The sequence below is a fragment of the Dreissena polymorpha genome, chromosome 12 (assembly GCF_020536995.1).
Source record: "Dreissena polymorpha isolate Duluth1 chromosome 12, UMN_Dpol_1.0, whole genome shotgun sequence".
In the NCBI taxonomy this organism is placed as follows: domain Eukaryota; kingdom Metazoa; phylum Mollusca; class Bivalvia; order Myida; family Dreissenidae; genus Dreissena; species Dreissena polymorpha.
In genome coordinates, this window is record NC_068366.1 from 49,782,795 (window position 1) to 49,808,964 (window position 26,170).

At 37.8% G+C, this 26,170-nt stretch overlaps 1 protein-coding gene across 1 annotated transcript in view; it reads right to left on the reverse strand.

Annotated features, from left to right (window-relative positions):
• Positions 1-26,170, reverse strand: part of LOC127852329 (E3 ubiquitin-protein ligase rnf213-alpha-like) — a 163,475-nt gene that overhangs the window by 22,064 nt on the left and 115,241 nt on the right. The window contains exons 50-74 of the mRNA XM_052386263.1: positions 24,765-24,935; positions 24,251-24,313; positions 23,832-23,941; positions 23,005-23,142; positions 22,733-22,895; positions 17,249-17,325; positions 16,842-16,983; positions 16,120-16,313; positions 14,456-14,638; positions 12,781-12,907; positions 12,220-12,411; positions 10,834-10,967; positions 9,962-10,169; positions 9,024-9,157; positions 7,030-7,295; positions 6,036-6,177; positions 5,439-5,604; positions 4,770-4,932; positions 4,184-4,389; positions 3,692-3,922; positions 3,197-3,390; positions 2,714-2,819; positions 2,251-2,351; positions 1,908-2,096; positions 1,128-1,376 (exon numbers count right to left, since the gene is read on the reverse strand). Coding sequence (XP_052242223.1) covers positions 1,128-1,376; positions 1,908-2,096; positions 2,251-2,351; positions 2,714-2,819; positions 3,197-3,390; positions 3,692-3,922; positions 4,184-4,389; positions 4,770-4,932; positions 5,439-5,604; positions 6,036-6,177; positions 7,030-7,295; positions 9,024-9,157; positions 9,962-10,169; positions 10,834-10,967; positions 12,220-12,411; positions 12,781-12,907; positions 14,456-14,638; positions 16,120-16,313; positions 16,842-16,983; positions 17,249-17,325; positions 22,733-22,895; positions 23,005-23,142; positions 23,832-23,941; positions 24,251-24,313; positions 24,765-24,935 — 4,049 coding nt within the window. The remainder of the gene's footprint in view (positions 1-1,127; positions 1,377-1,907; positions 2,097-2,250; positions 2,352-2,713; positions 2,820-3,196; positions 3,391-3,691; positions 3,923-4,183; positions 4,390-4,769; positions 4,933-5,438; positions 5,605-6,035; positions 6,178-7,029; positions 7,296-9,023; positions 9,158-9,961; positions 10,170-10,833; positions 10,968-12,219; positions 12,412-12,780; positions 12,908-14,455; positions 14,639-16,119; positions 16,314-16,841; positions 16,984-17,248; positions 17,326-22,732; positions 22,896-23,004; positions 23,143-23,831; positions 23,942-24,250; positions 24,314-24,764; positions 24,936-26,170) is intronic.

The window sequence follows — 26,170 nt, forward strand, 5'->3', positions numbered from 1 at the left end:
TCATCTGACCAAGTTTCATGAAGATCGGACAGTAAATGTGGCCTCTAGAGTATTAACAAGATTTTACTATAACCATATGAGGAAAAATGCCCCGCCCCTTGGCAGCCATGTTTTCCCAGCAAACATAACCATTTTCAAACTCATTCAAGATATCATTGAGACCAATCTTCTGACCAAATTTCATGAAGATTGGACAATAAATGTGGCCTCTAGAGTGTTAGCAAGGTTTTACTAAAGCCATATATAGCCATATAAGGAAAAATGCACCGCCCCTGGTGGCCATGTTTTAAAAGCAACCAAAACCATTTTCGAACTCATCCAATATATCATTGGGACGAATATTCTGACCAAGTTTCATGATGATCGGAAAATAAATGTGACCTCTAGAGTGTTAACAAGGTTTTACTATAGCCATATAAGGAAAAATGCCCCGCCCCGTGGCGGCAATGTTTTTCAACCAACCGGCATGATTTTCGAACTCGTCCAAGATATTATTGGGATGAATCTTCTGACCAAGTTTCATGAAGATCAGACAATAAATGTGGCCACTAGAGTGTTAACAAGATTTTACTATAGCAATATAAGGAAAAATGCCCCGCCCCTTGGCAGCCATGTTTTTCAAGCAAACGTTACCATTTTCGAACTCATCCAAGATATCATTGAGACCAATCTTCTGACCAAATGTCATGAAGATGAGACAATAAATGTGGCATCTAGAGTGTTAACAAGGCAAATGTTGACGGCGTACGACGGACGACTGACGACGGACAAAAGGCGATCACAAAAGCTCACCATGAGCACGTTGTGCTCAGGTAAGCTAAAAATATGAAGAACTTTTAAAGTTATAGCAGGATCCAGAAAACCACAATTGTTAGCAGTATTTCTTGTCTAATTGTTACCATAGCAACCAGAATTCTTGACGTAGGAACACAATGAAATGACGTGCATAATCTCCATATTGCCATCTATCCATGTTTCAATTTTCATGAAAAAATATGAAGAACTTTTAAAGTTATCGCAGGATCCAGAAAAGTGTGACTGACTGACAGAGATGGCGCAAACCATAAGTCCCCTCCGGTGAAACCGGTAGGCGACAATAAACACAAATAATCGAATAACTTCGATACCTAGATTTCATCATCAACTGCAGCAGGAATGATCGGAAAACTGGGTTGGGATCGACGCCCGTGTCAAATATATTCATGTTCTTTGTGTACCGTCTTCCCTCTTTGGAAGTGCAAGTCACGTATCCCAGCAGCTTGCCAAGAACTTCTTCCGACGGTGGCTCCTCATCAGCAAAGCACAGTTGTGTAACAACCTCCAAAAAGAATGTGTTACACTGCTGTTGGTATTTCTCCAGCTTCTCGTTCCCAATCCTGTAAAAGAGAACAAATTTCTAGTAATCTTACTTCGTACACCACACTCTTAACTTTATTGCCTACGGCAAGTCACGCAGTGAGCAATTATCTTGCCTCATAATACTTGACTGAACTCGTATCTTGCCTAATAATACTTGACTGAACTCGTATCACATCGCAAGGAGTCGGTATCTTATAATGAAAGTAATATATCGTCCGTATTTCATAACGACTAATAGATATACATATATATTAAGTTTTTACGACATTACTTTTCCTTGATTTCCTTTATACTGTGTCCTGTCGACGAATTGCATTTTGCAATTCTTATTTTAAAGACTGCTTGGTAAAATAGCTACAGTATGTGGAGTTAAAGCAGACGCGGCTTATAAACCGTATGTTAATCTTTTGCACAATAATACAAAATTACTGCCAAAGTCGAAAGTAATTTTTTTCTGGTTTTCTACTTAAAGTTAGCGCTCACAATATTTATTAACTTCTTTTTAATAAAACAACAACAACACCAACAACATGCAAATGGATACTAACTTTCTAGTTTCGTCAACTACAGGCTTCCATTGATCGTCGAATTCCTCGTTACAATCTGGGCATTTACGCTCTCGAAGAGCTTTCATTTCGACAGAGCATGTATAACAAATGATGTGTCTGGCTGCACAAGGTACCGAGATGGGTGCACTCTGCAGTAACTCTTCGCAGCGGCTACATTTTACTTCGGACCTGTACACACATATGAGGAATTTCTATTAAGAAACATATTTATTTATTTATTCATTATTTGAGTTTGTGCATGATCGCTAAACATATATATTTTTCATTTAATATAATACATCGCAATTATATATTTTACTAATCCATACCTGTTGAAACTTACCCAATACTGTCTTTCACGGCAGTCTTGTTACACATTTTAAGGAACTTTTCCATAGCCGTTAAAGATTTTGATTCTTTGAAGTCGGTTTCATCCCCAAGCAGCTAAAACAAAGGCAAAAATATAAACATATAATATCTACTTGTGCACCATTTTTATTTAAAACTGGGTGTTATTACAGTGACATCAATATCTTCTGTGCTTGTGTTCAGTAAATTTCAATCTAAACAAGATCAATCGAGTAATGCAATTCTAATGAGGAAGAATGCGCGCTCATGAAACAGAGTTTACGAAGGACGAATATTACATGTGGACGTGTTTCAATATGTTTTGTCCTCTTGAATATTATTGAATTCAACCAGACAACAGCATAAGTAATTTCACCACGTCCATCAAGAAAGCACCAAAAATAATCATTTCATATCACTTGAAAATACTTTGAAATTAAGAAACACAGTTAACATACCGCCCACAAAGGTCTACAGTGCTTGATTGTTATGTTGCCCTTAGTATCTTTCTTGCAAACGTTCTCCAGGAATAATTTCATCACCACAACACGACTCCACATGCACCTTAAGAAAGAAGTTATTATTTATGAATTTGTGTTGTGATAATTATATAAGAAACACTATATATTTATAGTCAAGCCAATCAAGTTGAGTTCTTATGCCTAGGAATTCACCATTGGTAAAAATACCCAGTTTTTTGTTTTTAATATTCTAATAATGCGTATTTTTTTAACATAGTATTGACAAAATGCAAACATGTTTCGACATAGAAGTAACAATAATGAAAACATTTTAGTTTTTATATATTCGGTTAATTCTGTGTTGCTCATGAACTTCAAAAATGCTGAGCTTGTGTTTGTTCTGTGTCCATATAAAGATGAGTGTTATATTACATGTAACTTTTGAATATTTTATCAGCACACGCATCTATAAAATCTTACTTTGCCCTTTTGACAGAGGCAAAACTGTGTTGGCCATAAAGTGAACCATCCTCGCCTCGAAGTTGAAGGATCGTTTCTACAACTGGTCGATAACGATACACCCTTTCAAGCCATTTGAGTTGTTCGCTTCTGTCCTCTAAATCTTTCGCTGAAGGATTCAGCTCCCCGATAAGAAGGCACAGCGTGGCGAATGTCTGCAATATCCATGTTTGCAAAAACTAAAGTAGAACTATACTAAAAAAATTAAGTAAGTAAGGGCAAAAAACTGTATCAATTAGATCAATGTGGCGTAGAGGATATAGCATAGCGATCAGGAGATCCCAGATTCAATCCCCACTCTGTGTTCGTAACCAATAAAAAATAAATAAAGACTTCAAAAATTGGTTGATACTAGGAAAAGACACGAGTGTTTCAGTAAGCCTTAGGCTTACAAAACAATCGAGCAAAAATAAACAGGTTACCAACATCGGTATTAAATGGATTGAGACCACATACAAACTCGTGTTCTTTGAACATAATATGCTCAGGATTGGATTGTTGTATTTCTTCTATCTTTGCACTGCAGTCTGGCCAAATGTGGTTCACACTTTTGAAGTATGCCAATCGGCACGATAATTCCTGGAAGGCAAACCGGACGCTTACAATGTGACGAATAAGATCAGAGGTCTTTGCTCCTTGTGACTCACAAAGCTTTACAGTTTTGAACATAATCATTCTGCACACAATCTGTAAATAAAATAATGACAATGTACACTTACTGGTATTGCTAAAAACATTCTCGAAACAAAACAGACTCCGTATGATATATCATTACCTTTAAAATTATTAAACAATGAGCAAAATATAATAAATACAAACAAATACAGAATTGTTTTATGTATCAACGTTGCATTGTAACTGGTAGATAACACATAACGTTATATGTTATCTACCAGCTACAATACAGACTAATTTCAACACATGTGACAGACTGAAGAATTGTATTACATTGAGTTCCGTTTCTCGTTCAGCGTTATACACAGTTTTTACAAAGTCATGAATGTAGTCTTCCATCACTTCATGGAAAGTGGGGCTAGAACTGTTGCCCAATGCATTGTCCTGACAATCAACCAATAGAGCGCCCAGTTCAGAAAGCATGTGGCCAGTTGCTCCAGACCTCAAGCCTATGACACATCTTTCTAGTCGATCGGTCGCTATTGAACAAACATGGCAGTGAAATAGATTTTCGTTTGTTTATTAATTTTATAACATATCATAGGGTTTTGTAAAAAAAAAACTACACACGAGTAGCATTAGCGTACATAGCTTGAATATTTCGCACATAATTATGCAAAAGACTCATTTGCCCAGCGTAGTTTACCTGAGTTTAAGGTAACTTTTTTTCTACTTTTAAAGATTCCAAACCAAATTAACACACAATCTGGTTCAAGCTCACGCAATAAAATATGTCTCCAGTGATTGAAAAATCTAAACATCGAGAACACAGTGGCGAAAAAAAGGCTAGCGGAAAAGCATACTATAAGTATTTTGTACTAAAGAAATAACAACAAAAACACAACCAAATTTATTGTACCATCTTCTTCAAACACAAGGTCCACGAATAAAGTTTCAACTGTCTCTAGTATCATCCAGGAGAATGGAAATCTTAGTTTGAAGTGATGTCCTTCAAATCCAGTTGATGGAACTAGCATTTCTCCAAGCTCACTTTTACGCTTCGGTGACTGCAAGTCTGAGTACTGCAGATTCAAAAGAGGAAAGGTTATATTTTATATTCTTTCGTTTAATATCGTACTCTGAACAGATATCATAACTATGCGTTGATGAACATTAACACTATGATTCTTATTTTTTTATTAACGTTCAGAGCCCGTTTTAGGTTAATTTAAAGAAGTATTTCAGCGGGCCGATTTAATAGCCAAGTGCAAGCTGAATGTTTGCAACCTGTGTTGCATATATTACACTACAAATGAATTCCGTGATCTTAATATTCGATTCGAAAGTCTGTACAAACAATATTACTTCTTACGTAAACACTGCTTATTATTTGACTGTGTTATATCATATAACTGAACATAAATAGTTCGCTTAGCGACACAAAACATACACTTCAAAGGATAAATTTGTTCAGAATGTTTTAATTTTCATCATAAAGTTTTCTATCATAAAATGTGTATTTTGGCAGCTTTTCCAGGTATGCATGTTCCATTATTATACAAGCATAATTTGTTACGGTAACACATGCCTTCATCTGCAGAAAATCTTTATGGTTAAGACATTTGAGCCAAAAATTCCGTTTCCAAGATACATCACATACGACCATATCTAGGTTGCTGTTGGTGTCCAGGAGCGCAAATATTCCAGCTAGCACTGGCTTCACTTTTGATACGATCGTTTGATAAACAGATCGTCTACAATATAATAAAAATAAACATTTTACGGTTCTGCATAACATTCTATAACTTAAAAACGTAATATATAAGACAAACTTAATATCTTGCCAATATTATCGCGATACTTACATGCATGAACATATCCAATAACAATAATGATACAAACATTAATCTTTATATAGGAATCTGGATAATGCAGACCAGAATATCCTGCTAACATAATGTTAAATTGTCATCATGCAAAAATTGCACGAATAAAGCTGATCATGAATAATTGACAACTTTCAGGTGTTATTTTATTCACACATATCAAGTTAATGTTGACGAGTTATATGCTTCAACTCAAACACAAACACTATTTGGGATCAACTATGATAACACACTTTGTACATCAACTAAAGTCATTTAGGAGATATAAATAAGAATGTAAAGCATAACATTTTACAAACCGAAATGTCCCGTTCTTATTGATGCTTTCTATGGCAGCGGCATCTTTGGCGATCCACTGCTTGGCGAGGTTCCAAAGTCCAGATTTCTCTTTCTCTTTCATTAATGTGCCAAGCCATCGGATGATTCCAGCAGTAAATGTCTCTGTGCATGTTTCAAGTAACAAGAAGTTTAAGGAAAATATACATAAGTTATCCAGAAATTGAACCAGAAAAACTCCAATTCAAACATAATAATTGTAATAAACCCATTGCTTTTCAGCTATATACACTTATTTTATGACTCACGAAGTTTGGATCACTGGGGATAACACATGTCTTATACAGCTTCACTTCATGTTGAAGATTGATTTAAGTCTAAATGTAATTACTTTAAATTTGAAGCGGACCGACCATCCAATTTCCAGGGTAATTGCCTATACAACCTTTTTCAAACTTTGCTTGCGGAGGAATAACAATGTTTGCTTGCACGGACAGAACGATGATTCCGGGAAACTTTTTTCATATTTTTTTTTTAAACAAAAATGACATTTTTATATTTATGTAACTCTTTTATATAGGTACTCAATATTAAAAAATTATTTAATTTGTTTCTTTAAAATTGGGACCGAAAAAATATATGAAGCAGTAAGCCGCAAATATTCCCATATATTAGAAACACCACTTATTTTTATATTTCAGAACTTAGAAGAATGTGTTCTTCATGTCAGTATTTTGAATTTATGTACCCACATGCATCGTGAGCACAACTTTAATACATTTCATTTCAGTACTCATTTCTATTTTTGTTTGCAATTTATAAACGATTTTGACAAATAACTAGATGGTGAAGAGGCATAATTTTTTGTATTATACTGTTGAACAGTTGTTTCACTTATACTTTATTTTAAAAAATTGATGTTTTAAAATTTTGAACGTTTTCAAACTTTTGTATTGTATTGAAATAATTGATTTGTCCTATATTTTTCATGGAGGACACACATTATAAAAACCTCACCTTCGTGTGAGTCAGCACTGCTTCGCAGAGAGTTCAATACAATATCCACGCGTTTTGTTTCTCTTTGATACATACTCGCTCGATCTTTCACCATTGAAAGAGCAGGCTGAACGCATTTCATGATCAGTCCCATTCTGTTTTTTATTTGACCCTCTTGCATTTCCATATCGGCATGGGGGTCTTCGTCAACTTCCATAGTATGGCGTGTAAGTTCTTCGTATGGATGTTCACCACCTGACTCTGTTTCCATTGGTTCTGTTGGACTACTGAAAATACAATATGATATATGTTACTTGTATTCTAGTTTTAGTAACATATATCTGTCTTTGTATGCAATTCATTTGCTGGGCATTAAACCAAGTATATGCCACTTTAGTTTCAGACTTATAAAACCGATTTGATCTGGCTATATTTATATGACTTTGTGTTATTTACAAACTAAATGTATAGAAAGATATACATGTGTTAAATAATATAATTTAGCTTTTAACTGCTCATACCCAACTGTGTTTAAGGCAATTAATGCAGATAAAATGCTCTATGTGTAGGTATTATTTATAAAATATTTATTATTACATTTTTAATGTTATCATGTACGTTATAGACAAGAGTTCCGCGATCGGACACATATGCCCCCAAAAAAACAGCGTTTTGAACTAGTGATTCCAATTTCAATAGGTGTCACCTACACCCAAGGCTAATGCACATGTGAAGCATCAAGCAAATCGGTAAAATCGTTGACGAGTTGATCAGACACGATTTTCACACTTATTGCGATAGTGCCATTGACCCTTTACCTAGTGACCCCAATTGCTATATAGGTCATCTACTGTCCGAGGCCAATGCACATGGGAAGTATCAAACCAATCGGCCAATTAGTTGACGAGTTATTGATCGGACAAACCGCGGAACCGACCAACCGACAAACAGCAAAACAATATATCCCCTCTTCTTCGGAGGGTGCATACATATGAGGTTATTATTTATTTTACATTATATTTTAATGAAGCAAATCAATGTATGCAAAGAAGTTGGGGATTGTTTCTGATTCATATCATGATATGTATTATATAAACCAACAAGGGCTGTTTGTAAAACATGCATGCCCCCCATATGGGCTGTCCGTTGTAGTGGCAGCCATTGTGTGAATACGATTTTTGTCACTGTGACCTTGACCTTTGACCTAGTGACCTGAAAATCAATAGGGGTCATCTGCGGGTCACGATCAATGTACCTATGAAGTGTCATGATCCTAGGCAAAAGCATTCTTGAGTTATCATCTGAAAAACATTTTACTATTTCGGGACACCGTGACCTTGACCTTTGACATTGTGACCTCAAAATCAATAGGGATAATCTGCCAGTCATGATCAATCTACCTATGAAGTTTCATGATCCTAGGCGTATGCGTTCTTGAGTTATCATCCAAAAACCATTTTACTATTTCGGGTCACCGTGACCTTGACCTTTGACCTAGTGACCTCAAAATCAATAGGGGTCATCTGCGAGTCATGATCAATCTACCCATAAAGTTTCATGATCCTAGGCGTATGCGTTCTTGAGTTATCATCCGGAAACCATTTTACTATTTCGGGTCACCGTGACCTTGATCTTTGACCTAGTGACCTCAAAATCAATAGGGGTCATCTGCAAGTCATGATCAATCTACCCATGAAGTTTCATGATCCTAGGCGTATGCGTTCTTGAGTTATCATTCAAAAACCATTTTACTATTTCTGGTCACCGTGACCTTAACCTTTGACCTAGTGACCTCAAAATCAATAGGGGTCATCTTGGAGTCATGATCAATGTACCTATGAAGTTTCATGATCCTAGGCCCAAGCGTTCTTGAGTTATCGTCTGACAACCACCTGGTGGACGGACCGACCGACAGACCGACCGACAGACCGACATGAGCAAAGCAATATACCCCCTCTTCTTCGAAGGGGGGCATAAACATAGATTTGTTACTATCAAAGGAAAACACAACATACGGAATGTGTGCTTCGTGACGACGAGTTGCGGAAAATAGTTCGCTGACGGCTTTTTCTTGGATGTCATGAATACTTGGTAGACTCGTATCTTCAGGGTACAAATCATCAATATGAACCGATTGCCATACACCACACTGAAAGCCAAATAATCAATGCATTTCCTTATAGTATTTATAACTTAATAAACATAGTTTTACTAATATGTATCATTATATTACATGACGCCTATATAATAGTAATTTGTTGTACAAACAACATGTCAAGTTGTTAAACTAAAAGGAGACCAAAGGACACTGTTCAAATAAATACATGTGTAATGGGTGTAATTGTTCAAGAACTACTGATATTAGGACTAAAATAGCTTGGCACAGTACTGTCGAAGATGACAAATGCACTTGAAGAATCTTGTTATAATCATGTAAACGTTGAAACTTTTATTTTAAATCAATGGTTTATTTAATACAATGTTCTACAAAAATGAACAAACATTGCATTTCATACGGTTAAATGCATCCAAGTTTTAATGTTCCACATTATAAACTGAAGAAATTCTTATTCGTTCAAGTTTGTATCTACAGACAGATGGAAATATGTCCATGGGTAATCCAGGATGCCTCCCATATGCGGGAAAGGGGGTAAATTTATATGGACATTATGTGCAATTGCTGTGAAATTGTTGTTTAAGTTATTTTGATAGTACAATTATTTGCTTCAGTGGGTTTTCGCACTTCAGAGTGGGTTTTTGCCTTATTGTTAAAGTAATATTGATAATTTAGATTTTTCTTCAAAAATAATAATGACAATATGTCTAATCGTTTTATTGATTGACACTTAGTGAACGTGTTAAAAATAAATGAATGGTACGTGAAATGTAAGTGATATTGACACTTTATGTAATTGTTAAAGTAATACACAGTATTGTAATTAATGTTTGATACCTGGAATCCTGTGTAGCATCCGCCAGCCTTTCTTGGCAGTTGAACAATTATGGCGATGTGAGACGGAGCCTTCAAGCGATCCCGTTCCTTTTCAAACTCGTCCATCACACAGTACCGTGCACACGCTATCAAGTTAGAGTTCGTATCACCAGAATCGCACTGTATAACCAGTAGGCTGGCCTGATTCCGATTGGAAACAAAATGTTGCCTTTAAAGAAGAGAAAAATATATGCATTACTTTAAATTAACTCACAGATACTCTAAACTCCTTTACGATGTTCTACTTTCTGTTGATAAAATTCATGTTATGTTGATGGTCAAGAATTGTTGTTATTTTTAGCAAAGTAGGTTAGATATAACTGAAAATCATCAATTATATCCCAAACTCTGCTTAATAATTTTTACTTAAAAAAAATTGCTAGTGCCATACAAATTATAGTTTAATGCTAAGTTCATAAATGCGATGCGAACAAATAAATGCAATATATAATCAATAACGTTTTATTATATACCTGTGTTTAATGTTCTGCCTCGAATACACACAGTATACAAACAACATTCAAGTACAAGAAACCATATACGCAACTAGCATTTTCTGCTTCCGTAACATTGCAGCAATACTTTTTATTGAAAATACTAATGTCCAGACGGCTTCATTAGTCAGTGGTATGGCATGAGAGCGCTGTTTACTTGACAAAAACATTTTGTTATACCAGTTTGTATCCAAATAATGTATAGAAAAAGTATATAAATCATGAAATATTTCACTCATATTGTGTTCTGAAAACATGTTCAAGTCAAAACTGTTTGTGTAAAGTCGTATCGCACAAGAGCCAGTTCATGCTGAAAATGCGCATCTTCTCTATACTTACGCGACTCGATTACTAAACTGCTGTTCTGTGTCAAATGAGGACAATGAAAGGATTTCGACGCGTTGCAGAGAGGAGATGGCGTTATTGATCTCTTTCTCGTGGTTTGAAGCCAACAGTTTAGAATGACACGTTATCTACAAACACAAACACTGTATGTTGTTGTTTAATTAATATTTATCTAATAAACGTTCGTGTGTTTGTACTCAATATCTGGATAGGAATAGTAGCCTAAATCAAACAGTTGATACCGATACAAGAATGATGGAAACATGTTATTAATATATGTTGTCTAGTGAATTATTGCAAATCTACTTCCCAAGAGTAAAATACTAGTAATCTTTATACCAAGGCTAGAACTCTTACAGTTGCCTTACATGAATTATAAGTGCATCCTGAAAACTCTAAGAAGTGTTCTCTAATCGTGCTCTGGACTAAAAAAATAAGTATGGCAATACACTTAGGGCAACAATTTTAGAATGCGCTTCACCTAAATAAGATAAAGGTATCTATGAAGTTGAAAATTAAGAGCTTTCATAGCATGACGATTTATGATTCGAAAACAATGTAAGACAAGGGACAAAATTGTCACAAAACCAGGTTTTCATTGTGAAAAAAAAATCTGATAAAGGAAGAAAACTCAAACTGAACTTTTGAAATGAACAAACAAAATTAACCCCCTTTGTAAGTTTGTTTTTTAAAAAAATCTATTTTTAGTCGTGGCGACCTTGACATTGGAGATATTGACGTGATTCTTTCGTGCGACACACCGTCCCATTATGGTGAACAAATGTGCCAAATGATTTTAAAATCTCACAATGAATGACATAGTTATGGCCAGGACAAGCTCATTTATGGCCATTTTTGACCTTTGAACTCAAAGTGTGACCTTGACCTTGGAGATATCGACGTAATTATTTCGCGCGACACACCGTCCAATGATGGTGAACAAATGTGCCAAATGATTTTAAAATCTGACAATGAACGACATAGTTATGGCCCGGACAAGCTTGTTCCGCCCGCCCGCCAGCCCGCCAGCCAGCCCGCCCGCATTCGCCAATCTTATAACCAGTTTTTTCCTTCGGAAAACCTGGTTAAAAATTAACAAATCGAAATTAACTCCAAATGTATCATGTGCAGATCTTTTCCTAGGAAAACCATTTCCCCTAAATAAGACAAAGAAGTTTCACGTTGAACTTAACATTTATGCTCACGACAGGCAACATTGGCATTTCCATCAATTCTGCATGCCGTCACAAGTCACACATATACAACGTCTTGTAAAGAACATAAACCTGCGGTATGTACCAATGCAAAATCATGAAACTGTACGTGTTGTTAATGTTTTCTTTGACATTAACAATAGTTTCGAAATACAAAGTTTCTTACCTGTGAAAATAGCTGAGGGCATGTTATTTCCTCGATCATATGTTTCAAGTAATCAACAACACTAATATGGGCTTGCTCCTTTATGTAATGCCTCTTAATGTTTTCTCGCTCGGTCCCGTCAAGTTTGTTCTCCCGAAAAATGGCTTCGGGTGTGGCGCACCATAAAAGGACCTTCTTTGATTCTTCAAGTACCTTAAACGATTGGTGAGAATTTACATTATTAATACACTGGTCTTGCCTACACATCGTCATGTATCAATTAATGTCATACTAGAGTCGTATCCATATAAGGAGTTGCCAAGTTCACATTATCTTTACCATGATTTCAGTCATATAAGTGTGGTCCATTATCTTCTCAAACATTTCTTAGAATAGCTGAAAAGATCTTAGAAGTTGACCAGTACTTAGTGCAAACATCTATGGAACTTACGTTAGCAAAAAAACTACAAAAGTTTTATTACTATATTTTGTCCATACGTAATTCTGTGTTGGAAAATGTCTCACACACTTGCGGGTATAATAACCAGTTGATTCTTCTAGGATTCCACATATTCTAATTACCTGTTCATCAGACAATAAGTCTTGATTGCCTTCATGTTTTTCACACACATCCATGACAATAGCAGAACATGTGTCTTCATGAAATCCAATGAAAACTTCTCCTACTGGCATTTGACGCTTAGAACGACTGCAAATGTAACATACATTTAACAAATAATACTTAATTTAACTATTCATATACTTACAATATTTCATAACATTAAGATTTACAGCATTGATACTTTATTTAAGTACAATTTCATGATTGGATTTTGAATGCATGACCAATACATAACTAAAAGAGGCCGTTTGTAAAACATGCATGCCCCCATATGGGCTGTCAGTTGTAGTGGCAGCCATTGTGTGAATACGTTTTTTGTCACTGTGACCTTGACCTTTGACCTAGTGACCTGAAAATCAATCGGGGCCATCTGCCAGTCATGATCAATGTACCTATGAAGTTTCATGATTCTAGGCTTAATTAATCTTGACTTGAGTTATCATCCGGAAACCAATTAACTGTTTCGAGTCACTGTGACCTTGACCTTTGACATAGTGACCTGAAAATTAATAGGGGTGATCTGCCAGTCATGATCAATGCACCTATGAAGTTTCATGATCATAGGCGTAAGCATTATTGAGTTATCATCCGGAAACCATTTTACTATTTTGAGTCACTGTGACCTTGACCTTTGACATAGTGTCCTAAAAATCAATCGGGGTCATCTACCAGTCATGATCAATGTACCTATGAAGTTTCATGATCCTAGGCGTAAGCATTCTTGAGTTATCATCCGGAAACCATTTTACTGTTTTGAGTCACTGTGACATTGACCTTTGACCTAGTGACCTGAAAATCAATAGGGGTCATCTGCCAGTCATGATCAATGTACTTATGAAGTTTCATGATCCTATGCCTAAGCATTCTTGAGTTATCATCCGGAAACCATTTTACTATTTCAAGTCACTGTGACCTTAACCTTTGACCTAGTGACCTGAAAATCAATAAGGGTCATCTGCCAGTCATGATCAATGTACCTATGAAGTTTCATGATCTTAGGCCTAAGCGTTCTTGAGTTATCATCCGGAAACCATCTGGTGGACGGACCGACGGACCGACCGACATGTGCAAAACAATATATCCCCTCTTCTTCGAAGGGGGGCATAACAATGTCGAATTTAAAGTCATCAATTATAGACGAAAACCCGTTTATCCGAAAATTAAGAGTCATGAGAAATAAATATTTTGGCTAAAACGGGGATGTTAAAAAAATCTCCAACAATTTAGTGTGTCCAAAAACTGAGAATAATTACTGAAATCGAAAATCGATAGACGCTGTATGAAGCGTCAATGCGAAATGATTCGGATGATTTTTATATTGGGAGGTTTTACATTTTATTGTACTCTTGTTTCTAAATGCATACAATCGTGCGCGCGTCAATCGGTTTCATCTCACTTTAACACTTTGCCAAGTTATTTAAAAATCCTTCAGAGAAGAACAATACTATGCTAAGGGCAAATGTAATTGACTGATTTACCATTATTCGTAATATAATTCTTGAAAATAGGGGCCTGCTTTTTAACACGAAAGACCATTTTAATCACGCTTAGGACTCCCAAGTTTTTTTTAAAGTAAGACCTTTCTTGACAAAGATATGCTATGGGCACCAAAATGGTTGTTATTTATTCAAATACCTGGTAATCGTGTTTAAAGGTTCATCTGCAAACGCCTCGGCCCAGGCCCGCAGTTTCTTTGCAAGGTCAAGCTGTCGCCCATCCAAAATCGTGTTCACTGCGAGGAAATGTTTCTCAAGTCGATTGATGAGTGGGATTGGAAACTTTTTGTAAACTGTTTGTTTCTCGGCAACGACGATTAATCTGTTCGTATATTAATACAACCTGTACATTAGAATAACAAGTAGAACAGTTGTATTATTTTAAATGCATGTTCATGTACCCCTACACTTACAGTATAAGTTATGCATGTACCAACATCAGAAACTGCCTTTGAAATGTCCTTATGAACATACTTTATACATTTATTAATACTTTGTCACAGAACGAATAACTAGTAATAAATGATTCACGTGATTAAAACTTATAAGAACACTCTGTGCCAGTTAAAAGTGAAATTGAGAAATGAAACAAAACATACTAAACTAAAACTGTTGCGTCTGAAATAACCCCGCATGATACTTTGTAAGGAGGGATTGGCAGTTGAGTTTTAAGAAATGTGTTTTTATTATAATGAAAGTTCATTACCAATGACGTTTCATATAGATACCTTATAGAATACTAAATCAATGCCCTGGGCACGATTTGAGCATGAACATTCAAACTGGCAATAATTGTGAAATTATTACGCCATATTTATGGTGTTTAAAAAAGCACTTCTCCTTATTGAGATCTTCTTAATATTTAGTTTCAAATGGATATCCCTTTTAATTTACAAGAAGAGATATACCTAACTTCAAATGTTGAAGATGATATCTCTAATATTTTTCGTGTGCGACTGACACTTTTTAAGTACAAATATTGATTAAGGACCCTGACTGGATAAAGAGCTACAAAGAGAAAGAGTTAATTCTTTTCGTACATTGCATATCCCTTTAATGATGTATATTTACAAATTGAGATTTATTTTTATACCTCGTTTTAAGACATATTGCATACACAATTACGCCCAAAGATAAACAAATGGAAAATCTACCTCAAGATACAGCAAGAGTTCTGGTTAATGTTTGCGACCTATAATCCTCTTATTCAGAGTTTCAATTTCAATTCGATACCTTTTAGTTTTAAATATATAGCAGTATTATGTACACAATCAACAAACGACAATCGACTTAAAACTATGGTATCTAAAGTAATGGTTATTGTACACTTCAGTCCCGACCAAACCCCGCAAATGAAATGTATGTACCTATTATGTTTCAAGTTGCCATCTCTTTAGGCTTTCAAGGTACTTGCTCCGAAAACAATTTTGTATATGAATGCGGCATTACTTATCTAACAACTTTGAGTCATAATGAACAATGCCTACACGTTTCAATTCTGTATGTTGGAAATTGAAGACGGCCTCTGCACATAAAAGTGTTGGACCACGTAAAGACGAAACAAACAGATGTTCATACAGAGAAACGGACGCCTATAGATATTGAGGTAACCTTTTCCTTAACTACTTATAGAGAGGTATAATGAGACAGGTAACACAGGAGAATTATTAATCAAGACCATTGAAGTGTTTTTTTAATGCAAAAACTCTTTATTGTCCCTATTTAAAGCTAGTTATGTATTACCTAAGTGTAAAATGAATTTAAATCAAATTAAGTTATAATTAATATATAAAAGGTACCAACCTGAAGTTCTTATGAACTGGACATTTCACACGGTGTGTTCCCAGGCCAAGATCCACATATCTCTCTCCTCCAAAGTACAAATAGTACTGATTCAATGCGTCGTACAAACTTTCGTACAGATTCTCCAAGTTCAGTAATACAACCGTGTTACCCGTCTCCATGCAGACCTTGATTTTGTTGATGTTTCGGCAAACCTGTCAAGCGTTATTATCATCTGGGATTATATGATTATATATACTTGTTCATTACAGGATTTGTACATAATTCAGTATTAAATAAGATCTGTAGCGATCAAAGTGATTTACACGTTGTCCTAAGGACAAAGAGGCACATCATTGTACATGATCCAAACCCATATTCGCTGAAATAACATGCTTTTTTTTAAATTGATTCAGGTGCAAAAAAACGTTAAATGAATGAACAATTTGAAAGGAGTTTTATTCGACTAGCATGATCAGCTGGATGATAACACAACACTGTAATTAACAGTGATATGTAAATTGCGTTCGCTTTTTGCTTGTTTACAGCGCTACTGTCAATCAGAGTCTCTTGCCCAGCTTTATTCAAATTTTAAAAATATGTGCTTTCATAACTAAGTAGGTTGCTGATAGGTTTTCATTAAAAAAACAACTTTGAACCGCCAATTCTCCAAGGCGCACGATTTATGATAACCGAAAGTATGAAGTGAGTTTCAAAAATGGATTTCGTGAAACAATGCCTACCTGAGTGTATTCCTGATCACTGCGGAAACTGCTTCCAAAGATGGTGATTGGCCGAATTTCACTTCTCTTGGACAGGATTTGTTGCTGGATAATGGACAATGCCCCATAGTTATCGGTCAGCAGTAGAAGATATCGACTTTCCCTGAAAAGAAATGCATTCCATTTATTGGGTGTTAACAAATTACATGTATTGTGTGTAAACGCACCATTATTTTAAACTGGAAGCAGAAAGAAGCAACTTTTTTTACCTATTGCCATCTTGAACAAATAAAACATTACTTAAACACATGAAGTTACTTTAGAATGTACTTTATAAATATATCACCAAAAGACACAGCCATACACAAACATTTTGTTATTGATAATTCATAATTGTAAAGGGCATTTCAAGGATAGTATTCATTTACCCATGTGACTTCAATGAATCAAAGAGACACGCTTCAATAAGTCCTTTAGCGCTACAATCAGGACCTTCCTGTCTTGGCTGAAATTAAGAGAATGCTGATTTTCAGAAGAAAGTGTCAAAAGTGAAATAGTAATGGGTCGATCAAACAAACTATAATAATATAATTTACACGAAATTGGTGCAACAGTTTACAAGTTTTTCCCCCATGTTGAACACTTTCACGATGACAAATAATCATGAAATCAAATTCTACCGAACGTCACCAAAGGACATTCTTGTAAAACTAGCTTTATCAAATACTTGTCACTGTCGTGCCTGATAAACATTCAGCATACCGCTTTGTCACAGAGAGAATAGGCATTTCCGTTTTAATAACTAGTTTCCCCAAATGCAAGCTTCATACCTATGCAGTCTCGCCTTGATACCTAAAATTGCAGTCGTGATATTCCATGAACAAAATGTAAGAAAATCACAAGGACAAGCCTGTGAAATCGTGAAAGTAGAAATTATTATTTTTGTTAATAGCAACGCCCTTCATTGTGCTTTCTCTACTTATGGAATGTCAAATAGATTCATTGCATAATTTGGAATATATGCCCGATTTAAAGGGAAATAACTCTAAAATAAAGAAGCCAGATTTAGGGCTCTGCACATTCCATCAATTAGATCCTCCAACATTTTAAGTTTCAAGTAAATAGCCCTTTAAGGTTTCAATATATGCAACATTTAAACTGAAGAGTAAACAAATTTTTATAGTAAAATTCATTTTAATTAGTAAATACTTACCTGCTATCTAGATAGCTACTTACTCCGAAGGATCTTATTTTATCCGGAAGCTTTCTGTCCGAATCCCACACTTGTCATAAACCCGTCTAGGTCGGAACGGTCACATAGTGCAGTGCAACCAAAAACGGGATATTACCCAGAATCCATCACTCTCATTCCAATAAACAATATGAAAATATTAGACGAAGAGCGGGGTGGGAGGTGGGACTCAACGATAGCAGGTAAGTATTTACTAATTAAAATGAATTTTACTATAAAAATTTGTTTTAATAGCTTAAATACGTTACCTGCTATCTAGATAGCTGATTTTGCAGCTGCGGCGGGAAGGTTCGCTAATAGCTATCCATCACAGCGGAACCCATATCTCGGGTTCTCAGCTAATCTTCGTTAGTACGGTATTAACTTAATTCACGGATAAGCGTAATATACCTATGCCGTAGAAGATACTACCGTTTGTGCAACCACAAGGGGGCCCAACAGATACAAGTTGTCCTGTTGGCACTCCAGAGAACGAAGATAAAAAGATGAAAAGGTGGTCTCATTCCTCAAGAAAGCAGCTTGAAGCACGTCAGAGAGTGGAGTATGATTATACGCCCACAAAGCCGACATTGCTCGTAATTCATGCGGTCTAATCTTAAAAAGGGATGAATCCCTTGATGAAAGAGAAGAGTTAGCCTTTCTTATAGTCGAGGCTACCCAACGGGTAATAGAAGCCGCAGACACATCGCCCCCCCCCCTTTTAAGGGAGCGAAGAGTCTCTTGCGAGAACCTCGAATAGACTTAACTCTACTAAGATAGAACTTCAAAGACCTGACAGGGCAAAAGAGTCTATCTTCATCTTCATTTCCACAAGTTCTGGAAAGACTTGGGACCTTGAAGGGTTTAGAAGCCATTGAGGGGAGTTGATTTTTAGCAAGGAATCCTGGCTGACACAACAAAGTGACGAAGCCATCGGAGGAATCAAAACCAAGATGGCTATCTTCGATAGAAAGAGCATGAATTTCACTTCTACGTTTGGATGAAGCCATGGTAAAAAGGAAAACGGTCTTCCAGGTTAGGAACTGTAAAGAAGCCTGATTAAGGGGTTCATAGGGAGCTTTAGTAAGCGATCCAAGAACACAAGCCAAATCCCATTTGGGGTTAAGAGAACGAGACACAGGACGTTTAAGTTCCATGGCTCGGATCAGTTCCGAAATGGCTGGGTCAGCACAGACATGTGATGACTTACGAAAAGCCAAGGTATGCGAAAGTATAGATCTGTATCCTTTGATGGAGCTAAGAGAAAGTTTCTTATCATCAAAGAGATGGATTAGAAAATCCGCTATGCGTCTAGCAGAGGGATTGAGGGGATCAATTTTCCCTCGAACACACCAATTAGAGAAGAGTTTCCAGCGAGCATCATAGACTGCTCTGGTGGACTTTCTCTTTGCAGAGGCAACGAGCGTTGAAGCCCTGACAGAAAAGCGTTTCTTCTGCAGGGATTGCCTGATAACGGCCAGACGTGTATATGGAACATGTATGGATCCACGTGAAGTCTGCCTCTCTGAGATAGGAGATCTGACCTGTGCGGGAGTTCCCTGGGAAAATCGCACAGGGACCGAGAAGGTCGTTAAACCAGGATCTCCTGGGCCACCAAAAGTAGGTTTGACTAGAAACGTGTTGAACACTTTTAAGTCTATGACTGGTCTCCAGGGGCCGCTTTTCTTTTGAACAAGGAAAAGGCGACTGTAAAATCCTGGAGAACAAGGGTCGTGAACCCTTTCTACCGCCTGTATTTCGAGGAGTCCGAGATGGAAGTTGTGGATGCGGAGATACCAGATCTATGGGGACGCGAGAGAGTGGGGGCCTTTTTTTCGAAATGAAAAGTGAGGCCTTTTGTGACAAGGGAATGAACCCACGCGTCCGACGTTATTTGGAGCCATCGATTTGCGAAGTGCATAAGTCTGGCCCCGACTGGTGGCGGTAGAAAAGGGTTTGACCTAGGGCTGACCTTTTGGAGATCCACCCTTGCCGAAAGAAGGATTAAATGTCTTCTTGTCCGCATTGGGTTTGCCCTTACTCCAATTTTGGCTTACAGATAAGAAGATGTTCTGTTTTGAAAAGGAGGCCTATGTGTGGGCTGACGTGGAGCAGAAGGACGCTTTGTAGGGAAACTGTCCCTTTCAGCGTTCTTGGCCGGTGGGGCTCCTGGGGGCTTAGAAGCAGGGCGCTTAAAACCCACAGGGCGCTGGCCAGAGTTGCTCCTAGCTAAGGAGGCATGTATCTGATCTTCACGATCAGCAGTAAGTGCCGCCTGTATCCTCCCTCCGAAAAGAGAATCTGCTGTTAAAGGGGCAGTTCGAAGGGAGTTAACGCCTGTTTCCAAAAGGAAATTATTGGGCAAGGAAGAGAGGATGAGGTTTCTCCGAAGCCTTAACATCTCAGACATTGACGACGCAGCATTGTGTGATAAACACTGCGTAGTACGTGAAAGGTGTATCAACAAGGCACGGAGCTCCTCTGGGATTGAATTAGAGAGCTCCCAAACCATGTCTAAGGCTGTGGCTGCCACAAGGTCTAGCTGGTTAGCCAGACCTATGGAACGGCGTTCTCTCAGCTCCCAATTTTCCAACAGGGAAAGAGGGACTGCTGTATGGGTAGATGATGAAGGCATTGTTAGGGACAGCTTACTAATGTCAGCATCAGGAACCGGAAGTTTGGAAAGGTCCAAACCGGTAGAAGGGTCGGGTACCGGGGCCTTATAACTTTTACCGCCGTCAATCTGTTTAGGCTCCGTCAACTCCTTAGCGGCTTTCCATGGAGATGGCGAAGGTTTATTGGCTGGCTCAAGTGACTGGAATACAGCCATTGTGAAAGAGCGAATAGGAAGGCGGAGGTCCACTCGGGAAGTCGCCTTACTTATCCTGCCGGGCTCCCGTCTGCGGGCTACCTGTTCTGTAACGGTAACAGCAGATCCTGTAAGAGACAAGGAAGGGCGGGGGCAGAAGTCCTCATCTAAGGTATGGAACATTAGTTCGTAAACCTGATTGCCCGAGGTGGAGGAGTAGCCGGAAACATCAGACACTACGCGTTTACGTCTGTGACTCACAGTAGAAACGCGACTGCGTCTACCTTTGTGGAGTACTGACAAGGTAGTGTCAACATCTACGGTGACCGGAACGGTCTGTGGCACAGACCGGTACCCGGTGACCGGACCGGTCATAACATGACCGGTAAAAAGGACCGGTCAGTGACCGGTGACCGGACCGGTCAATGACAGGTGACCGGTGACTGGTTGACCGGACCGGTCATAGCATGACCGGTGACGACACCGGTCATAGCATGACCGGACCGGTCAATGTTGACCGGTGACCGGTGAAGTCTCCGGACCGGTCAACTGGTCGTTCCCGATGAACGGACCGGTCAAATTTTGACCGGTGTCGTCACCGGGCAAGGACCGATGCATGGCATCTCCTGATGGCATGTGGTCGAGGTCGTGTGGGGAAAAGTCACGGCTAGCCGAACTTTCCCGACTTTGACCTGAGCCACGCATGTTGCGTTTCCGGCTCTTGAATGGTCTACGCTTGATGGCCCAGGTTTCTTCTGACCAATTCACACAGAAAGGGCAGCAGTTGTCCTGGTTGCATCCGGCACACGAAAGGCAGCTGTCATGGTTATCCCAAGCTGCTCTAATGTGGCCACACGAACCACGTGTTTGAGGCATTTGCCTTAAACAAACAAACAAAATCACAAAACAATACAGAAATAATCGGATAATAACGGAGAATATTTTAAAACACAATTCAAAACTTCTCTAGTTCCGTAAAACAGAAGAATCCAGCGAAACAGAGCAACAATTAAGTAAACAACAAAAATGTCGGCCTTGTATATCGCATCCGGAATAAGAGTGAAGGATTCTGGGTAATATCCCGTTTTTGGTTGCAATGCACTATGTGACCGTTCCGACCTAGACGGGTTTATGACAAGTGTGGGATTCGGACAGAAAGCTTCCGGATAAAATACGATCCTTCGGAGTAAGTAGCTATCTAGATAGCAGGTAACGTATTTAAGCTATTAAAACAAAGTACAACAGCTAAAAGAGCAACAACTATATAAATACGGAAGCAAGAGTTATAGTGATTGTGCAAAGCACATTCCCATAATAAGATCTAGCTATATCAAGTTTCAAGTTTATACCTCTTTTAGTTTTAGAGATATACACCCTACAGATTTTTTTAATAAAGGGCAATACCGAAAAATACGAGAGCAATTATTTATCGCTCTTATGGACTTTCAAATAGACACCTTTTTTAGTTTTTAAAATATTCTCCGGACAAAATAACTGCAAAACAGCAATAACACTACAAATAGGGTTACACGCGTTATGAGGCGAGTGCATCACAAATACGGAGTGAGATATTTATACCAAAGAAGTTGCAAGTAGATTCGCCACTTTGTGTTCAAGATATACCCAATAAAAAATAGAAAATCTGAACAAAATCAACCAGAAGCCAACCTGCATCCAGAATATACCCCTTACACACACAATCGTTGAATGGGGGTATCATGACACGTATTCAATGCACATCAGTATATATACACACCGCCTTGAAGAAACCAAATTTAATAATCCGAGTACCGACTCTTATTAAGCGCGGGAATAATCGCCTAAAAATGCATTTGTTACAAAGAATAATGCATGCATTTTTTTATTACTTACATCAGGGTTACAATGCATAACACTTCCAAGGTATCTTTTGAAGCATCCTTCGGGGTCCACCAGATCTAGCCCTCCAAAGTTCCTCTTGATTGCATGAAGCATTTCCAACCATGTAGGCTTCCGTTTGTTCTTGGCCACAAAGCCATACACCATTTTCACCAAACTTGCAAAACGAAATAACAAATAGATGAACATAATGCCGTATATGATTCAAAAACATATATTGTGTCATGTTTGCAATACTCAACCATCATTTTAAAAACCAGTTATACCTGTAAAAATCGCGGAGTCCATAAAACTCGCGCATCCTGTCCGAGGCCCTTTTAAATATCTTCAGATAGGCTTTTGACAATGGTTCAATAAAAGGTTCCAAAAATGATTCGACGTCTTCGGTTGTTTTGCAAATGCCTCTGTAAATGATAAATGTTATGTCCATGTGAGCTACAGGTTATTATAAATCAGTTTCAACCCAATTGTTTTGTGCCAAGGAGCTGATCTCACATGTGTTGATGTATGTTTCGTGTTAGCTATAATTTTTGTTTTATGAATACATGTTGTGTTCTTTGGAGTGTTTTTACTTATCTTAAAAAATAAGACCCATCTGCTTATCTAGCTGCAGAAAATGTGTGTATATTCAATCATGATAGAAAACAATTAAAACACTTTTGTGATAGCCATACAATTTCAAACAAGTGATTCGCGGTCGGAGACATATGCCCCCTAAAACGTGGCCTTGACTGTGACCTTGACCTTTGACTTAGTGACCTGAAAATCTATAGGGGTCATCTGCCAGTCATGATCAATGTACCTATGAAGTTTCAGGATCCTAGGCCTAAGCATTCTTGAGTGATCATCCGGAAACCATTTGGTGGACGGACCGACGGACCGACCGACGGACAGACCGACATGTGCAAAGCAATATACCCCCTCTTCTTCTTAGGGGGGCATAAATATATATATCGCCAAACGATAGCGAACCAGAGAATTTTGTTTACTAGCTGAATGAAACGGTTGTTCGTTTGTTTACCAAGACAATTTACATATATTTTTGATCAAACCACCTTTTCATACAATAACTTTTTTTACATCGATGACTCACTTTGCGCTAGTGATCAATTCTTCCAGATCTGGGACTTCCCTCTGCACCAGGATCCCTCTGTTCATCTTGGCGGGATCCAAAGCCCAGTTTGAGATACCGATGAAGGCAACCTTCAACAGCACACCACTTTATATATTTGATGGGGTGATACAAAATCTTTAATGCATTAAAGATGTATTTAGCGTGCACGCATCGTGGTTTTGACCTCACGCATCAAATGTTTAATCTGCTTGTATGCTTATTGTTTTTAAATACGTTTTCAAATACTTTTTTCATTTTTGCATATACGTGTACATTTACATACATGTTCAAATCAAACGTGTTTTCTAGCTTATGCAAAACTAAAATATAATCATACAGGATTGGAGGACTTTTGTCACTTGTGAAACAAGTTATCATTGCTTATACATAAAACTTACTTTTTTGTACCGTTCCGGAGTTTCTTCACCTTGGCACCCATCTTCCAAAAGTGGATGAAGTGTCTATTTGACAAGAAATAATGTGTTTAATATTTAGTATGTCTACCTGTTTTTGTAGACAAAAGTAAAAAATAATGCAAGTTTTATCATTAACAATGTCATGTAACAAACATTGCAATGTGTGTTTGTTAAAAAAATATATAATGCTGAACACATATCTAGAAACGATATTCCTACATGGCAAAATTCACAACAAAACAATGTTTGGTTTTTGCAGGCAGATACTAAAAGAAGAGCTTAAAAACCAGGGTCAACAGCTAGAATCAAGCTATATAAGACATCGAACAATAACGGATTGCAATAAAGCGGAACTGAAATAAGGTTCCTGGCATGGACATTTGCTGAGGAATTTTAACATGACAAACAAATTACATTTGTGTCTAAAGCGATTACAATGAAAAACACTATTCACTACACAATTTGATATCCACTGAAAACAAAAGATAACGTGAACCTTCAGTGGCATGCGTGGGCTGTCTTCTGCTAGTCCGACCTCATCCAGAACAACAGCAGACACAAACGTATCTGGATCCTTATCTTTCTGAAACTCTGCACACTGTCGGAAGGTTCCAACAATACCATCTGGTGTGGATAACGGACTGCATTGAAAAGAGACCATCTGGACCTTAAAGCACGAAATGAAACATTTGTAAGTATTACTGATGTAATCGAGCAGAACATTGCATATGGTAAAGTTAAACAAAATACTTAATGGTTATGGATATTATATATATAGATCGCTAACACAAACCTATTATTGACCTTGAAGCATTACAAGTTTGATGTACCATTATAAGGCAGTTGGGTAACACAGATAAAAGAATATCCAAAACGTTAACTATTATGTTTTCATTTATTCTTTCTTTAGTATAGACATATGACCATTCAATAATATTACTTTGGATCATCATTATCATCATCATTTCATAAATTGGTCTGGCTGGTGGGGGGGGGGGGGATAATGGACGACGACAAAGATCCAGCGCCAGTCGGATCTTGCATTGGGCTACTGAGAGTAATTCATCCATGGAGCCGTCTACGGAAACATTTTTGTTCATATGACTTTATACTGTGCGTTGTGTCCGCTTCGAGGTCACGAAGCCGTACAATAAGATGGAGACTACGAGGGACTTATACAGCCTGTACTTCGAGAGATAACTGATGGATCTGATTTTCTACAAACTGCTAAAGTTGGGCAATCGCTGCGGTCGCCATGGCAATTCTAATTCAGACCTCAGCGGTACCATTCTTAAAAAGGGTTACTCTCAAGAACTTGAAGCTGGTAACTTCTTCCAGCTTCTCGCCGTTCGTGGTGCTGTTCAACATGATCTTTGACTTCTCCGTGCTGATATCGACCCCGTATGCTCCTGCTCTTTAATATGAGTATGTTGGTGAGCTCTTAGAAGTTCACTGCTGTTGTCCTCATTAGGTCAAAGTCATCAGCGAATCTAAATTTGGGATGGGTCTTCCACCGATAGAAATAGACGTGTGGTGGTCTTGGTATGTCTTCTGCATTATCTTCTCAAGGGAGATGTAAACGACACAGGGGAGAGCAGACATCCCTGACGGACGCCCACGGATGTCCTGAAGAAGTCTCAATTCTGTCTGTTGAGAAGTACAGTGCTACTGACGTTTCATTAATTTTTTGGATTATTTGCACCAGCCCTTCTTCAATATTGAATCCCGTCATAACCTGCGTTATACCACACGTGATCAAAAGCTTTCTTAAGGTCGATGAAGTTGTTGAATAGCTCACGTTGGTGTAGCAGGTTTTTGTCAATGATGACTCTAGAGTCAAAGATCTGTTCCACTGTGATATTCCAAGCTTTGAATACGGCCTGCTCTTTGACTGGTATGGCT